The 15,145-nt window shown below is 40.1% G+C and overlaps 1 protein-coding gene across 1 annotated transcript in view; it reads left to right on the forward strand.

Annotated features, from left to right (window-relative positions):
- Nucleotides 1-15,057, forward strand: part of cacna2d3 (calcium channel, voltage dependent, alpha2/delta subunit 3) — a 32,420-nt gene extending 17,363 nt beyond the window's left edge. The window contains 25 exon segments of the mRNA XM_079482855.1: nucleotides 880-923; nucleotides 925-952; nucleotides 1,284-1,364; nucleotides 1,478-1,552; nucleotides 3,366-3,449; nucleotides 5,487-5,558; nucleotides 5,686-5,747; nucleotides 6,920-6,987; nucleotides 7,271-7,316; nucleotides 7,440-7,537; nucleotides 8,435-8,528; nucleotides 9,047-9,142; nucleotides 9,266-9,387; nucleotides 10,653-10,730; nucleotides 10,853-10,914; nucleotides 11,353-11,397; nucleotides 11,884-11,946; nucleotides 12,045-12,115; nucleotides 12,951-13,026; nucleotides 13,097-13,137; nucleotides 13,222-13,277; nucleotides 13,566-13,680; nucleotides 13,956-14,065; nucleotides 14,187-14,272; nucleotides 14,366-15,057. Coding sequence (XP_079338981.1) covers nucleotides 880-923; nucleotides 925-952; nucleotides 1,284-1,364; nucleotides 1,478-1,552; nucleotides 3,366-3,449; nucleotides 5,487-5,558; nucleotides 5,686-5,747; nucleotides 6,920-6,987; nucleotides 7,271-7,316; nucleotides 7,440-7,537; nucleotides 8,435-8,528; nucleotides 9,047-9,142; nucleotides 9,266-9,387; nucleotides 10,653-10,730; nucleotides 10,853-10,914; nucleotides 11,353-11,397; nucleotides 11,884-11,946; nucleotides 12,045-12,115; nucleotides 12,951-13,026; nucleotides 13,097-13,137; nucleotides 13,222-13,277; nucleotides 13,566-13,680; nucleotides 13,956-14,065; nucleotides 14,187-14,272; nucleotides 14,366-14,458 — 1,866 coding nt within the window. The 3' untranslated portion in view covers nucleotides 14,459-15,057.
- The last annotated feature ends 88 nt before the right edge of the window (nucleotides 15,058-15,145 follow it).

A 15,145-nucleotide genomic window follows, 5' to 3' on the forward strand; every position in this document is an offset into this window, starting at 1 on the left:
ATTGTTTCTATATGCATTTGTTTGCAGAAAATGAAAACTGGAGAAACGGGTGAAAATAATAGAAAATATGCTCTGTGTTTTTTTCAGAGAACAAGTTCAGATTCACTTTTAAGCAACACAACAGTCATATTTGTGCATGCATTAAGTACTATATGAAAAAAAAACCGTTATACCAGTTTTCATGTGTCTTGTCATGCTGTCAGTCTTTCACATTGCTGTCACTCCTGAGGTTTGATTTTATTGAAATTCAACAGATGCTGGACTGGATTGGCCACAATACATCTAGAAATGCTGATTAAACGTAAATTTGGAATCATCTCTTCATTTTTTCCACGGCTTCTGACTTTGCAAAAACACATGCAAATTCTTGAATGAATAAATTATTTTCTGCTTAGATGAACTTAACTTTAAAGGATTTTGGGGTACTTATGTTACAGAATAATAGACAATGAACCCACGCTTTGTCTTTATTTCTTTGTTTTCCTCTAGAGTAAACAGAAACTTATGAATCCTCTCCATGACTGTGGTCAGACACTCATAATGGACACACACACAAACGTTCTGCAAGCTCATGCGTTAAATCATGTCAACCCTCATCGTATCCGCAGCTGAGCTTACAGTAGTTCAGATTCAGAGATGAGCCATCTTCACCAGATCACCTCTCACTTGTCTACACCTCGCACGGCCCATTAATCAAAGCGTTGCTTTGAATATTTCATATACTCTAGCAGAAACGTCCTTATTGCAAAGGCCGGTAGGACGGCGGAATGTGAGCGTATGAACCGGCTGCGGTGTTCGATGTCCATCTGTTATCGGTGCCTTTTTACTGTGCGGTGAGTGTTTGTAAGGTAAACTGAAAATGATGTTTCTGTCTGTCAGCAGCTTGGAGAGAATAAGCGTCCGAACCCGATGACGACGGTGCCATGCTGTGTTTAGCACCAAGAATGAGACGGTGAGTCTCTGTGTGAGATGTCTGTTTCTACTTAAGGGGACTTTTATATCCAAAAATTGAATGTTTACTCGTGTCATTCAACATGTAGACTCACTTTCTTCTGTAGAACACAAAAGAAGATATTGCGCAGAATGTTGGTACCAAACAACAATGGACCATCGTTGACTTCCATTCTTTGGACACAAAACCGCTGAGACATTTCTCAAAATATCTTCTTCTGTGTTCCACAGACGAAAGAGTCACATACAGGTTTTGAATGACATGAGGGCGAATGAATGAAGGCAGATTTTTATTTTTGGGTGAACTGTCCCTTTAAACGATCTTTCCACAGAAAAACCAAGGCATCCTGCTGGGAGTTGTAGGCACTGACATCCCCATTCAAGAGTTAATGAAAACCATACCAAAACACAAGGCAGGACCTTATTATCACCGGATAACTCTGAGCAATGTAAAATCAATGTTAATCTCTATTGAGTCAATAGTGGATGCTAACACATTTTTCTCATCTCATCTTCTCCTCTCTAGCTGGGAATACACGGATACGCTTTTGCCATCACTAATAATGGATATATCCTGACACATCCTGACCTGAGGCCCCTGGTAAGAAGTGACACCTTGTCCCGGACCCGAACACATATTCAACATTGTATTAGCGTTAAAAATTCCAAATATAGCTCAAATATATACACATAGAAACTGACAAGTCAACACACACCCCCTAAAAAAACAAACAAATCTACGCAGGCTCAGGTACACTACACCCACACGTGTGCTTGTGAGGGCGCTGGTGGGACGCTGTGGTGCATCGTGGGAGATGTAGTTTTTTGTAATCCCAACCCTTTTCCTCTGATATATTGCATGCAGGAGTAAAAGCCCATTCATGTGCCTGCCAGGGCTGATCAGAGCACCGAGGTAACTCACCCTTTACAGGGACACCCCTCACCCCGCACGCGTAACCGTGTGTCTCTTTGTGTCGTGAACGTGTTGCCTCCAGTGTTGCTGTGTATCAGTTTGTGTTGCGGTGGCGTTCATCACTCAAGGCTGCGACAAAACCATTCTGAGTGTGTGTTGAGAGTGTTGTGTTTTTACAGACTACACTTTATTGTTATTGAATGTGATAGATAAATGCAATGATTAGCATTTCATGGATTGATCTGTTTGTCAAGTGTACTTGACAATCTGTAACTTTCTTATGTAAATTGATAGCCATATTTAGGCTCTGTTCCAAACAACAGTGAGCTGACCATCTTATAGGCATCTTTGGTGCGCGATGCCTTCTTTAGCTAACATTTTAAAAGGACAGTTCTGTCATCATTTACTCGCCCTTTTGTCATGACCTGTACGACTTTCTTTCTTCTGCAGAACACAAAAGAAGATATTTTGAAGAATGTTGTTAACTGGCACCCATTCCCTTGCATCGGTTTTGTAGAAGTGAATGGGCTTCAGTGCTTTTCGGTTACCCACTTTCTTCAGATGATTAATGATTATTCGGATCGGAAATGATTGAAGTTGCATATGGGTAGTTGACAGACTAATATGCAAACTTGTCCTATGGTGTGACCGCAAAAAATGCAGAAAAACCTCCCTTATGCTATTTTATATGATAAATATTCATAATAAAAATATTAAACAATGTCATATTAACAGTTTGTTTTCTATATTTTGCTGTCACACCATAGGACAACATTATTGATTTATACATCTGTGTGTTATATATTTTTGGTTTTAAATCTGAGGTTTTCATTGTAATTTTATATTTATTAACCTCATTGGTAAGTCGCTTTGGTAGTTAGAGTTTGGCCAATGTATAGTGTGATGCAATGTAAATCGCTTTGGATAAAGGCCTCTTCCAAATGCATAAATGTAAATGTAATGTAAATGTATGCAGCTAGTATCTAGTATACAGGGTTGCCTATGTGGTGACTGTTGTGAGTTTCCACTTTGGTTTGCATGCCGTCTCAATGTAGTTGCCTATATAGACTCACTAGGTAGCTCACAAAATTTGGAACAGAGAATTAAATGAGTAATCTTAAACCATCTGAGAAAGAATTATTTTAATCTAACTAAAGAATAAAATAGGTCACAATCATTTGGCACAACTCAAGACTAAAGTTTCTCAAACCTGCTGGATGTTTCTATTAAATAAAATCTCCACCTGAAGCACTTTTAGGTGCTTTGTTTCTTGAATTTGCTTTGAATGTAGTTAGACAATAAGACTTTACAGTGCTGGCAGGAACAATAAGAGCAGGATTGAGAAACAGTGTCTACCAAACCCACACAGAGAGGCTAATGGCCTATATCAGCACATATGTTTCCGCCTCCATCGTTTTACCCGTATGATCCCAGTATTTGACTGTAACTTTACTGACTTTCTCTAAAGCACTTCCTGTCCTCTCTCTCTCTCTTCCTGCAGTACCAGGAAGGCCAGAAAAGGAAGAAACCCAGTTACAGCAGCGTGGACCTGTCGGAGGTGGAATGGGAGGATACAGAGGATGTTGTATGGACCAGTTTCAGCATTTATATTTATGCATTTGCCTTTTGTTTTAAACAACTCGCAATGCATCCGGAGCATACATTTGAGCTAGTATGACATATTAGCATGTTCAGATCCAAGACTCTGATAGGAACATGTTCTTCCAGTTATTGCATTTGCTATAGCAACATTGTGAATTGAACTTTCTAATGCTTCGAGCAATATACACATGGGGCGATGACGTACTTTCTCTAAAATCTCAAAGCCAACATCCGGCGCACGTAGAGTCCAAATGGAACAATGCCGTTATTTCATCAGATTTTTAATTTGGATTACAGTCAATGATGTGAGTCTAACTATCCAAACACTAGCTACTTCATACATGGACAAGCAAAAAGGAGAAGGGCTTTAAACTATACGTTGCATGCTATATCAACAAATATCCATCCATCCATTTTCTACCGCTTATCCGGGGTCGGGTCGCGGGGGCAGCAGTCTAAGCAGAGATGCCCAGACATCCCTCACCCTAGACACTTCCTCTAGCTCTTCCGGGGGGACACCGAGGCGTTCCCAGGCCAGCCGGGAGACATAGTCCCACCAGCGTGTCCTAGGTCTTCCCCGGGGTCTCCTCCCGGTCGGACGGGCCCTGAACACCTTCAGGGGAAGGCGTCCAGTAGGCATCCATAACAGAAGCCCAAGCCACCTCAGCTGACCCCTCTCGATGTGGAGGAGCAGCGGCTCTACTCCGAGATCCTCCCGGGTGACCGAGCTTCTCACCCTATCTCTAAGGGATCGCCCAGCCACCCTGCGGAGGAAGCTCATTTCAGCCGCCTGTATCCGGGATCTTGTCCTTTCGGTCATGACCCAAAGCTCATGACCATAGGTGAGAGTAGGAACGTAGATTGACCGGTAAATTGAGAGCTTCGCCTTGCGGCTCAGCTCTTTCTTCACCACGACGGACCGGTACATCGACCGCATTACTGCAGAAGCTGCACCGATCCGTCTGTCAATCTCCCGTTCCATCCTTCCCTCACTCGTGAACAAGACCCCGAGATACTTAAACTCCTCCACTTGAGGAAGAAACTCTCCACCAACCTGAAGTGGACAAGCCACCCTTTTCCGACTGAGGACCATGGCCTCGGATTTGGAGGTACTGATTTTCATGCCAGCCGCTTCACACTCTGCTGTAAACCGTCCCAGTGCATGCTGAAGGTCCTGGTTTGAAGGGGCCAACACGACAACGTCATCCGCAAATAGCAGAGACGAGATCGTGTGGTCCCCAAAACTGACACCCTCCGGCCCCTGGCTGCGCCTAGAAATTCTGTCCATAAAAATGACGAACAGAACCGGTGACAAAGGGCAGCCCTGCCGGAGTCCAACATGCACTGGGAACAAGTCCGACTTACTGCCGGCAATACGAACCAAGCTCCTGCTTTGGTCGTACAGGGACCTGACAGCCCTTAGTAAAGGACCACAGACCCCATACTCCCGAAGCACCCTCCACAGGATGCCACGAGGGACACAGTCGAATGCCTTCTCCAAATCCACAAAACACATGTGGATTGGTTGAGCAAACTCCCATGAACCCTCCAGCACCCTGTAGAGGGTGTAGAGCTGGTCCAGCGTTCCACGGCCTGGACGAAAACCACACTGTTCCTCCTGAATCCGAGGTTCTACTATCGGCCGTATTCTCCTCTCCAGTACCCTGGCATAGACTTTCCCGGGAAGGCTGAGAAGTGTGATCCCCCTATAGTTGGAACACACCCTCCGGTCCCCCTTCTTAAAAAGAGGGACCACCACCCCGGTCTGCCATCCCAGAGGCACTGTCCCCATATCAACAAATATGAAAAAAAAAACACTTGCTTGTTCGCAGAGGCAATAAACAATGGTCTGACTAATATAGCCTAGCGCTGAGGTAAATGTTCTTTGGTGAAAATGACCTCAGCACTATGAGAGCGGAAGTATCATCGCCCCGTGTGCATATACTTTATTGCTGTATTTTGAAACCACAATGAAGTACCAAAATGCTGGTCACTGCATCATGATTGTGTTTATTTGTAGTTACGTACAGCAATGGTGAACAGACGGACTGGAACTTTCTCAATGGAAGTGAAAAAGACGGTGGATAAAGGGGTAACTTTCATTGTTTGTAAGAGTGTTCACCGCTGTAAGATGAATGAAGATCGAATAAAGATAAAACATCTCAGCCTATTGTTGAAAATACACCTGACATGTTACGTTTTCTATTCCTTTTCCTCAGAAACGTGTGTTGACGATGCACAATGATTATTACTACACTGATATTAAAGGAACTCCATTTAGGTATGTGACGTCTGACAGAAATGATCATTATAATGTTATACTCAAATGTTATTTTATGTATATACGCAAGATAAACGTTAAACCTAAAAGGTTCTTTGTTGGGCTTTATGATTTTAAGAACCTTTAACATCAACTGTTACATGAAAGGTACTTTGCACTGTTAAACAATAGAACCGTAAGAAAGACATTGGGTCTCGTTCACTAATAATTGCGTAGATTATATGTATTTATATGTACGAACTTTACGCCTAATGCGTACGCACATTAATTTGTTCTTCACCTCGTAGCTTATGTTAGTGAATTTGGGGTATTCTAAGTGGGGGGCGCATACACAAGTTTAGTTATTTGCATAATATATACTCAGTCCATCTCCAAGGGCTTTCCTTTACCACCTGTCGTCACTTAAGTCAAAGATACTTCAGGCAACCCCATGTGACGCTGTTAGTCAGAGAAACCTTGCAGCTATAGTTTAACATTTCTTACTCTTTCACTGTATAGACGGTTTCATCTTAACTACATAAACAATCGTGCGCTCTTTTGGGACCGCGTCTGAACTTCCGGTACACATTCACAAACAATAGAGCGCCTGAAGATTACCTCTGACAACAAGCAAAAGAAACCGAGAAGAACTAAACTTGTCTCTCCAATATTATGAATTTAGACTGCGATTCCAAGCTCAACAGCTAGATGTCAATGTACCGTACGGTTTCTTTAAATGCGACCGAACTAAAGGCCCCATTCAACAAATTTGTTTATTAAATAAAATGAACACGCAACAAAATTCAACAAATTGTTTATTGAATAAAATTACTTTCCAGTAAAATTAAAATAAGATTAATACTAACATAAATAAAATAAGTTATATAGTTTATATATTATTAGACACTAGCCAAACACAAGCCGGAAGTAAACTGGGGGTCAGAAGCGCGCACGTCCAATGAAACAGTCTATAGGCTATGATAACATTAAATTACATCTTAGCGTAATTCTATAGATAGTAAATAACTATTATCCTAAAATGAAACATACATTTTCATTTGTTCGTGAAAACGTTTGTACGTTTGTACTGAAGCACATATTTGTTTGTACGCATGCTTAGGGAACAAGACACATTGTTCTTCTTAACACCTGAGGTTACTTTTTGATACCATGTTATTTGTGTGTGTTTGTAGTGTAGGTGTGGCTCTCTCTCGTGGACACGGCAAATACTTCTTCAAAGGGAACGTTTCACTTGAAGCAGGTGAGAATTTGCATTAGGTGCTGCTGATTTAAGATCTTTCCTCGATGTCTGAGCACATCAATTTCTTAAGATCCTGTTCTTTTCTAAAATCCCCCACTGCCTCTTTTACCCACATCTTAACATGTTGCTAGGGACCATCTTCTCCTCCTAGGCGACCTCTCTCTCTCTCTCTTTCTCTTTCTATCACCACACTCCACATTCACATGTTTAAACAGCTCAGAAGCGTTCCAGATGCCTGCAGTTTTTCTGTAATCCTCTTTAATCTTTAATCCACATGTTTTAGGTCTGCATGATTTGGAGCAGCCCGATGTTGCCTTAGCTGATGAATGGTAAAGATCTAACATTCCATTATTAACACCCAAAATATAGCACCGAAAGTATTATCACACCCTGTAATGTATTATAAATCACACCGGTCCGTATATATTGAGCTTTCATTGTTTTGGTTTCAGGACGTACTGTAACACAGATGAGCACCATGAGCACCGTCACCTCACACAAGTTCAGGCCATCAAACTCTACATGACCAGCCGAAGACCTCACCTTAAATGTGAGCTACAAATGCACCCCTACATCAGGAACAGGACACCTCAAATTCACAGTCACGTCGATTCAGCAATGATGGTTTAATTAAACCCTCATTCACTTCCCCTTCCCAAACAATTCACAATGGATAAAATCAGGCCACTTTTTCTCTTTTAATGAATGAATAAAATCATTTTATATTGCAAATGCGTTATGAGTAGAGATGCGATCGGTATTGGTCAACAAATGGAATATTTCAAGCTATCGGCTAGTCCTGTGACGTATCTCATGAGACGAGAAATAAATGAAACAATTTAATGTGCTTTTCACAATATTTCAAAGCAAATTTCACAACAACTTTCTGTCAGTTGTGTCACATGAGGTATCGGTCTTTGGTATCGGTGCATCAGTGCACGCGCTTAGTATCGGGCCTGGTACCAATAATACCAATTCTAATATTAATAGTTATTATATTAATTAAAAATGAAAAAAAGTCATGAAGTTAAGAAATTGTAATTACATCTTCAGAATTTACCAAACTATCGGCATTGAATAATCGGCTGGAGAAATATCGGTAGAGAAATTAAGTGTCAGTACATCTCTAGTTACGACTCTTTTCATCTTGACTTTATTCGAAATATTGACTTTTATGAAAAATATGAACAGATTCATACAGAAGTTTAAATTCGGTATTGGTTTTTATAATTTCAGACAGCACAGCAGCCTATTAAAACTATTTTTAGTCGATAATCGAAACAGATGAAAATTGTACTGCAGTATGGCGGTTGCTTCGCCAAGTTCTGCATTGTCCTTTACATAGATCTACAACCTTGCTCACAAATGACTAATGTTGTTTAAACCCTGTTCCCATTAAAGTGAGTGTCTAGAGTATTGAGGATCGTGTAAATGTCCTTTCTGCTAGGTGACAGAGAACTGATACAGCAGGTTCTCTTCGATGCCGTGGTCACGGCGCCTTTAGAAGCGTACTGGACCGGCCTGGCCCTCAACAAGTCTGAGTAAGTATGGACTTTGGTTGGGATGTAACGATAGAAAATCTATTTTAGTATGTGACGATTGAAGCCGGTTGAGATGATATTTGAATCGCAATACATGTTTTGAGCAGTAGGGCCGCTTTGTTTACTGCAAACTTGGAAAACGTGGATATGCTATTTCTTAAATGTACAAAAATCCAAGAAAATACTTTTGTATTATTTATTTTTGGTGGATATGGAATTTGTTAAATATTTTTAGTTAATTTACATAAAATATAATTATATTTTACAAAGAAATGTGGAGCATTTGAGACGAATTTGTCTCAATTCATTAAGTATATATATTGAATGAATCGTATCGTAAGATCAGTTACGTGAATCGCGTCTCATCGCGAGTGAATCGTTACATCCCTAGACTTTGGACTTTTGGCCGGTTGTATTCACTAAAGTAGACATTTGAAAGTGCAATATTGTGATTTATTTAAAGGGGAACATGTTTATCCATCTGATATGTATGTAGTGACAACTTGTGATTTTTACAGAAATTCCGATAAAGGGGTGGAAATCGCCTTCCTCGGTACCCGCACTGGACTGTCTAGAACCAACCTGTTTGTCGCTCCAGAGCAGCTGACCAATCAGTGAGTCCCAATACAAATGACCAACAAACGACAGATACCGATCACACTGCATTGACCAATTAGAAAGCAGCACACCCGATGAAGTATTTAGAAAAATCAGTCAAATGTCCTTCATCCTCGCAGAGATTTTCTCACGGCTGAAGATAAAGAAGGCGTCTTCAACGCGGATCACTTTCCTCTGTGGTATAAGAGAGCGGCAGAGCAGGTGCCCGGCACCTTCGTTTATTCTATTCCTTTTGGTTCAGGTAAGATATTAAAGCACAGAAAATACCAGATGATTTTGTTGTTATGAACAGAACTGCCATGCAACATTACATCCAGCATCTTAATGATGTCATGTAGGGGGATACAAAAAAAGTCTGTTATTCATAATGATTTAATAAGATCCCTGTTTCATGGTGATGACTAATTATGACTGCATTTCTATACACAGTTATGTTCATTGGCTTTCAAAAGGTTTCTAATGTCGGGAACTGAATGACCTCACGGCAGAATGAATGAACCATCAGTGTCATCGCTGAGAAAAGTCACATCATCATCGCACCAAAACCTCAAATCTTAAGCACGCGGTTGAAATAGTGATGTCTGCATTGACAAGCATCATTAACCATCAATATAACCAACAATAATCTGGTGCCACATTTTCTTGGTTTTGTTTTAACCGCGTCCAGTAATACGTAGCTCTTTCACAAATCTCGTGATAACACTTACGATAACACAAAGCTTGTTGGTTTGTTTGATTTGAAACTTAAAGGATCTTGTCATTCAAAACCTGTATATGACTTATCACATGAGAAGATATTTTGAGAAACGGTTTTGTGTTCTGAGTTCAATGTTGTCTGGTTAGCAACGTTCTTCAAAGATTCTTCTTTTGTGTTCTGCGTAAGTCATTCAGGTCCGGAATGACATTAGAATGAGCAAATGATTATTTAATTTTAATTTTTGGGTAAATTGTCCCTTTAAAACCCGAAGTTTTATGGCACATCCGAAAATGTTGATGCGATGAAAGCTGGATGCTGTTGATTTAATTGTCTGTGTGTATTGAGCGCCTGCGGTTTGTTACTATAGCCACACTGTACTGCTTTTCTCACGCACCCTGTCTGCTTATCTCTCTTCCTTCGCCTGTAATTAATGTGCCCTACTTTTACATTCACACTATCTGTGAGAGTCTGCGTGTGTGGAGACAGATCTGAATCATTTCAACCCACTCTTGGCTCTTGGGCTCCAGCATTGATATTCCATCTTTCAGATCAGACACTTTATCTAATATGCCTGTGTTGCCGTATATTATCTCTGTTTTATCATGTAAGTGAGTGTTTGTTTCAATCCCATGCTGCTTTCCCATGCTGCAAACCAAGGAGTAGCTATAATGGATTTATGCTTCTAAATATGAGGATGTGTGACGCCATCTGGTGGTCGTGACATTTTAGTGGTTGTCACATTCAGTAAGCACATTTTATACTGGGCATCAAGTGCTTGACTGAGGTTCATTTGTCTTTTTCCTTTCTAGGGGGAGAAAATAAAAGTGTGGTGTTGGCGAGCACTGCTATCCAGCTACTGGACGACAGAAAGTCTCCTATAGTGGCAGGTACACATCCTCTTAATGCAAAGCATTATGTACCAATGGAGTATACATGTACTCTTGGTCAAAGTAGAACTGAATTACACTGAACGCCATTATACCAAATGTGTTTTTTATGACATTCAAAGCCGTAGGAATTCAAATGAAGCTGGAATTCTTTCAGAGAAAATTTTGGACTGCCAGTCGACAGGTAAGCGCACGTATTCGCTCATACGTCTTTATTCAACCAGTCAGCTGTGGTTAAAGATGTTCACCCTCAAATGAAACCTAATTTTTGCACCCTCGAGTTGTTTCAAGCCTGTAAACATTTCTTTGATCTGCTAAACACAAAGGAAGATATTTGGAAGAAATCCAGATCTCATCCCCCATTGACTCCCATAGTAATTATGCTCCCTGTTATGGCGGTCAATGGGGGACGAGATCTTTTTGTCAATGACATTCTTCCAAATATCTTCCTTTGTGTTTAGCAGAACAAATAATTGTATACAGGTATGAAAATGACAAGATTGTGAGTAAACGATGACAGAATTTAGATTTTTGGGTGAACTATTCCTTTAAGAAACACATGTGCTGTATATAAATGAATATAAATACATTGATGTATAAAGACGTGTATCTTTTCACGCAGTGTAATGCTCTGGATGGCAAATGCATCATCAGTTGTGATCATGAGGTAAATGAGTAGACTAAGTGACTGTTCAAAGGAGGTTTGTGGTGGTAGTTTTGATCATTTTCTTTTACATTTAGATTTACATTTACAATAAGGATTTGTGCTTGTATGTTTAAACCGCACATTTGATTTTGAGCTTTAACAGTTGAATTTGAACTTGACATTTCACTTCATTCCATGTTTGGTTAATCTTATAGCATGTCCAGATGCATTACATTATATATAAGTTCATTAAATGGTCACTGTAATATCTGAGCGTGATAAGCAATGCGCCTCAATGCAATACAATACAGTCGTGCAATTCCTTTCATATGTGCACAGAGACTTTTATGATTACCATTTTGTCGTATTATCACGATTTAATATTTGATCATCATGCTTGTTATGTTTATATGTGTATGTTATCACGACGCTGTCATGAGGTAGCGGCTGTATTATTTGTTCTCCTGGATGCAGTAATAAAGCTCTGAATCTTCTCACCCTCTCTAGGACATTAAATGTTATCTTATAGACAACAATGGCTTCATATTGGTCTCTGAAGAAGTTTCTCAGGTTAGATATACAGTACTTTATATAATAACAAGTAGAGTAAAATGATTTAGCTCAAGTGTCAGAGATTAGCTGTAATGTTCATGTTGTGTTTCCTACAGACAAATCTGTTCTTTGGTGAAGTAGAGGGAGCCGTCATGAACAAACTGCTTCTCATGGGCTCTTTTAAAAAGTGAGCCACTAACACGATACTCACAATTGCACGATTGTCAGTGAACTACACAAGTGTCTCATATTTATGTAAAATACATGGGCTGACACAGTTTACCCTGGATGTAATACATAATCTTATCATTCTTATCTTGTTTAGCGCTGTTCATATTTCTAACCACTAGACGGCAGCATATATTTACATATCTTATTTATGCACACAAAAGTTTAAAATATTACAATTTCATAATACTAAATAATAAAAAATTATTTTGCCATTACTATAATTCGTTTGATGTAGGCCACCCCAAATACAGTTCACCTCTAAATGAGATTAAAATTGATCTACTGTCACTGTATTTTTTAACCCTCTTAAAATGAGATTGAGATAAAAGCGATGTTGACTACCTTTCAAAATCACAAATCAAACATTGCCCAACCCAAGATCAAACTTAGGTTAAAAAGCTGCAAAACTCCAACTAAAAGCGCGCACATTTAGCAGGCAGTAAGCTCAATGAGGGCTGAACCGCACCGAAATCTATAAAAAAAGAAAAGCTTGGCACACCAAAGCTCTAAAAGTAGAAAGATGATTTATTGTATGCGCTCAGCACAAGGGATGTTTCAAGCCTTGGGGGTTTTCATCGGCCGGTGAACTCTGAAGTAGGCCCTTATAGACCATAGAGACATACACCACAAACAAATGAACTACATTAAAAGTGTTCATGCTTTAAAGAGCGTGCGGCTGAACTGACTGAGCTCCGGTGTGTTCACTTTTCACACTTATTTGGTATAAATAAGCTGTTTATCTATGGCTAACCAAACATGAAAAGAAAATACTTCTGCTTTTTGTCTTGTAGGATTCCTTTATATGACTACCAGGCTCTGTGTAAGGAGTACCCAGGCAGCAGTGACAGCGCTTACAATCTATTAGATGTGAGTACAGTATTCTGTCAACTGCCCTGTCGTGTTTCACTTTCTACTGACACACTTCACTCTTTTACAGCCCTTCACCGCTGTGAAATGGCTTTTGACTGAACTTGTCATGTGAGTTAAGAGACGTGTACGCATTTTATTTATTGAAGGCTTGGGGTTTGGTCACCGTGAGTGAGACACGTGTCTTTATCACAGATTTCTGCTGGAGTTTAATCTGTATAGCTGGTGGCACTGTGGCTCTACAGTAAACGGTATTGTTATTAGCTACTTGATCATTTTTCCATCACTTGAATGATCAAGAGGAGATACAGTCTGTATAATGGACGTATAATCCTATAGTAAATGCTGTTTAACAACTGAAACCAGACAGCGAAGTACATCTCCCATTTTCATTATTGTAATACAGCAAAATATCTTAATGGCTCTTAACTTTGTCTTTTGATTTAGGGGAGACATTTTAATATTGTCCCAATTCTTTTTGACATTGAATGTTAAATTACCCTCGACAAGCGAAATGATTTAGTGTTTTAACTGTCCAGCTCAGAGATCTCAGAGGACGATGATGGTTCCATGCGACACCGAGTATCCAGCGTTCGTGTCTGAACGCACCATCAAAGAGACGACGGGCAATATTGATTGTTATGGCTGTATACGGTGAGCAAGTTTGTGCATGTCTTGCGTGTGTGCTTTGTTTAGTTGACTTTTTGGATAGTTTATTCATTTTTAAATGATTCGGATGTCAGTCGCACCAGTTAGTTGCTGTAATAGCACCAAAGCTCGTTCTAATGATGTTCTCACACACGGAAAACTTCCTTAGAAATGAAACCATTCTTTATAGTAACCACAGTACCAATAAGGGTCACCGGTTCTCAGAAACAAGTCCTGTATAAAATTAATCTCACATTCTATTTTCTCTGTCCCCCATTCAGCACATTCGTCATCCAGCAAATTCCCAGCAGTAACCTGTTTATGGTGGTCGTTGAAAATAAATGCGACTGTAGCTCCGCCCCTCGTGTTACCATGGAACCCATCGAGATTATTTATATCCTTTAAGCGGTTGAAACAGATACTGCATATAATGACTTACACCTGTGACACGTCTGTGCGAAAGGATACAGAACATTTGAACACAAGAGTATGTTTCAGCCTTGACCATTGAGCACATAACGAGTCTCTAAAGTGTGACAGACTGAAGTTCCAGAAGGACCGCAGACGACCGCAGTCCTGCCATCCCTTCCACCCACAGGTACTCTGTGAGATCTTCTTCATATCATTTTCGTCAATGCAAAATTACCGTAAAGCCTGTCTGCAAACCCTGACTATATTTTGTTTTCTACAGGAGAACGCTGTGGAATGTGGTTCAGCCAACAGGCTGAATTTTCCGTTGGTGGCCATTCTATTCTCTGTACTCTCCTTCCTTATCAGCAGGTGACCTCTGACCCCGGCCTCGACCTTTAGGCTTACTTGCACCCAATCAGAGAGCCATATGCTTCTGCCAAACATGAAAACTCAGCCCACAGAGACAAAAATCCTCTTTGTGATGTCTGGATTACTAAGGATAGATGATATTTATTACTGTCAAAGACTGTGTTAGAATCTGTTGAGTGTTTTATTCTTACATACTATACGGACAAGTGAATAGATCTGCCAGCCGTCACAGCCAAGCGCAGTCCATGTAGCTGTGTAGCCTCGAGATAATTATATACACAACGCTAGTCTTATCCTGTACTGACTTAAGCACAGAGAGGAAAGGTGAGCAAAAGTGTTATTCATGTCGGTATTATTTGCCTGCCTTCCAGTTTGATTCAGAGTTTAATTCGACTCTGAAGATGCATGACGTGAAAAAATAGGAATATTTCACATTGCTGTTTGTAAGAATAGCGTACATCGTCATCAAGCGATGAGATGTGGGTTCTTCACAAACATGATAAGTTTTGCCTGCTTAAAGTATTTGAAAAATGCCCTTTCATTGTTTTATCCCTTTACATCAAAGGAAAGCCATGTTATATAAATAAAAGCATATTTTCCATCAGTTTCCGTCTGATATTTTAGAGCGGCAAGCGTTTTATTTAGCGGTGAGTGGTTTAACATTTTCTATTGAATACTTATAACTTACGTG

Source organism: Barbatula barbatula (genome assembly GCF_947034865.1).
Source record: "Barbatula barbatula genome assembly, chromosome: 20".
In the NCBI taxonomy this organism is placed as follows: domain Eukaryota; kingdom Metazoa; phylum Chordata; class Actinopteri; order Cypriniformes; family Nemacheilidae; genus Barbatula; species Barbatula barbatula.